The following is a 2,870-nucleotide window of genomic DNA, read 5'->3' on the forward strand; positions in this document are numbered from 1 at the left end:
CCCCCCCCCCCCCCCCCCCCCCCCCCCCCCCGCGCCAGCCTCAGCGCCGGCGCCGCCATCACTGGGCCGCCCGCAGGTTGCAACTCGCCTGCACGAACTGGACATGCCGCTCCCTCGCGCACGGCTCCACTTTCACATCCGCCCGCACAACATGGATGTCGTGCCGCGGCCGCCCCTGCACACACCAAATGCCAATTGCCGTTGCGTCCAAAGAGCCTCCAACAGCCGGCGGCACCCAGGTACTGACCTGCCCGGCGCTTTCATATCTAGGCAGAGCCTTCGCGGGCGCTGTGAAGGCGCCTCCGAATTGGCGCCTCATCGTGTTGACCTTGGAGGGAGCTAGCTGCAGCACACCAAGCGCGCGGGTGTCTGCTGAGTAGCAAATAGCAATGCAGATGCGCATCAGCCGGTTGAAGCGTGCCCTCGAAAAAACCAGCTCAGCGCGGCGCAGCGCGATGGGGCGAGCGGCGCCCCGGCTAAAACAGGGTGTTCACTGTGCACTGCCGCTGCCGGCAATGCAGACTGCATTGCAGGCGAGACATGCTTGTTACAGGGCCAGGGACGTGCAGGAGGGGGTGGAAATGCCGTGTAGTAGCGATGGTGAGGCGCCAGCACCCTGGACTCTCAGCCGGTGGCGGCGCTGAGGCACCACGCCAGCCCTCGCTTCAATTGTTTTTGAATAAATCAAATATTTATTGATGCTTGCCACAGATTATTACATGCATTTCCAATCAGTAAAGCATAGGCGTCCGCTCACACGTTCCAGTAACGTCCAGGGAAAGGCGGGCACGTGTAGGCGCCTCACACGGCGCACGTCGGCCCGCGCCGGCACTTGCGTATCGCCTCCCTCACCAGCTGCTGCAGGTTGATGATGCCGCCAGACACCACCCTGCCCTTGAGGTAGATGCTGGGGGTGGAGGTGGACACCAGCAGCTTGGCCAGCTGCGGGCAGCACGAGGGAGGATGGGGAGGCAGGCGTGGGCGGGGGTGCGCACCGCTGCAGGGCTGCGATATCCTCTGCAGCCAGACTGCCGCTGCTGCGGCTGCCGTTGCATGTAGCACGTCACCGCCAACCAGCCGGCCAGCACACGCACCACACCGCACTACGCCACCAGCCCGCTCGCCACCCCCACCTGCACATTGGTCAGCTTGCCTCCCGAGGCGGTCAGCGCCAGGGAGGCGGCGCCTGTGACAAAGGGGGCTGCCATGGAGGTCCCATCCTCATAGCAGTACAGGTCCTTGGGGGAACAACAGTTCTTAGGCTCCTCATCGCAGTCGTAGTTCTTGCTGGAGTATCCGGGCAGTACCGTGGACAGGATACCCGTCCCGGGGGCCGCCAGCTGCACGCTGCGCCGCCCAAAGTTGCTGCAGGGGCGAGGCGGGGTAAGGAGCAGGCGGCGTGTCAGCATCATGCGCATGCGGGGTGCGCTGCCTTGCAGGACAAAGCAACAGCAGCGGCGGCGGCACCACCGCTGCCACCACCACGCGACAGCAGCAGCAGCAGCTGCGGCAGAGGCAGCGCCATGCGCCGCCCCACCTGCGCTCCTCCAGCTTGCGCTGCCGCGTCACAAAGGCGACCGTCACCGCGCCGCGGTGGCCGTAGCTGCCCGGGTAGACGGGATACTCGTCGTTGCTGTCGCCGTCGTTGCCCGCCGCGCTGCAGCGGCGCGGCACGCATCGTGCACGTCGGCAGAGCGCGGCACGCATCCCCACGCCCGCCCCTCCTCCTGCCCTCAAAACCACAGCCCCCATGCCCCTACGCTCCCCTACTCCCACACTCCTACTAGTGCCTCCTCAAACACAGCCAGCCCCGCGCAGCCCCGCACATCCCAGTGCCCCCGACGCCACCACCATGCGACACAGCACTGCAGCTGCTGGGGAGGGGAAACTCACAAGCTGAGGAAGACGCCGTCCTGGGTGAGGGAGCGCACAGTGTCGTTCAAGGACTGGAAGTGTGTGGTGGTCACCACAGACAGATTGATGATGCGGGCGCCCCACAGCCTGCACGGCAGGGGGCCGCGAGGAGGGGCAGGGGGTGGGCTGGGTGGACGGGGGAAAGTGTGGGGGGGGTGGGGTGCACCGCGCCTGCCGAGCAGACACTACAATGTATATGACAGCCGCAGGCAGGAGCACGTGTGCGGGATGCACTGATGGCTCGCAGGCGGGCGGGCAGCCCCTGCGGTAGGCATCCCCCCCCCCGAGCGCGCCGCCGATCCACCCAGCTAGTCCACGCACCACCACCACACCAAGGCACACACCACACGAGCCGCGCACGCACCTGCACTGGTCCAGGCAGGCCACCACCGCGGACACGGAGCCGACGCCGTCGGAGTCCAGCGCCCGGCAGCCGGTGATGCGGGCGCGCGGCACGGTGCCAACGATGCCGATCCCGTTGTTGCCCACCTGCGGGGGCAGGCACGAGGGGTTTGGTGGCGGGTGGCCGCCAGGGTAGCGGTGAACGAAAGGGTGGGGGTAGGCAGAGGGACGCGTTGGACGGATGAGGCGGGGTCGGAGATGCCCCAAGACAGCACCGCGCTGCAAGCCTGCCTGCCAGCTGCAGCCTGCCAGCCCCCGCGCCGCCCCACCCTCCCCACCCAGCCATCCCTGCGCAGCCGACACCCCTGTGCAGCCAAACCAGCCAGCTGGGCTGGGCGCCTCACTGCGGCTGCTCACCCCTCCGATGATGCCTGTCACGTGCGTGCCGTGGCCATACATGTCGGCATCGTCAACGGGGAACAGCCCCATGGGCTTGACGTTCTTGTCCAGGTCGGGGTGCCGCCACTGCAGGGCACGCAGCAACACCAGCCAGCAATGGAGCCGCGAGCGAAGCAATTTTGTTTGTAGGGTGCCGCTCACGGGCGTGCAGGCCA

General features: G+C 67.2%; 1 protein-coding gene across 1 annotated transcript in view; it reads right to left on the minus strand.

The window, feature by feature from the left end:
* Positions 1 to 2,870, minus strand: part of CHLNCDRAFT_51199 (hypothetical protein) — a gene marked incomplete at both ends in the record, with an annotated part of 6,369 nt that overhangs the window by 2,189 nt on the left and 1,310 nt on the right. Inside the window, 7 exons of the mRNA XM_005849172.1 lie at positions 248 to 343; positions 853 to 942; positions 1,134 to 1,365; positions 1,538 to 1,657; positions 1,894 to 2,001; positions 2,279 to 2,403; positions 2,674 to 2,781. Coding sequence (XP_005849234.1) covers positions 248 to 343; positions 853 to 942; positions 1,134 to 1,365; positions 1,538 to 1,657; positions 1,894 to 2,001; positions 2,279 to 2,403; positions 2,674 to 2,781 — 879 coding nt within the window. The remainder of the gene's footprint in view (positions 1 to 247; positions 344 to 852; positions 943 to 1,133; positions 1,366 to 1,537; positions 1,658 to 1,893; positions 2,002 to 2,278; positions 2,404 to 2,673; positions 2,782 to 2,870) is intronic.

Source organism: Chlorella variabilis, assembly GCF_000147415.1.
Source record: "Chlorella variabilis unplaced genomic scaffold CHLNCscaffold_6, whole genome shotgun sequence".
NCBI classification, from domain to species: domain Eukaryota; kingdom Viridiplantae; phylum Chlorophyta; class Trebouxiophyceae; order Chlorellales; family Chlorellaceae; genus Chlorella; species Chlorella variabilis.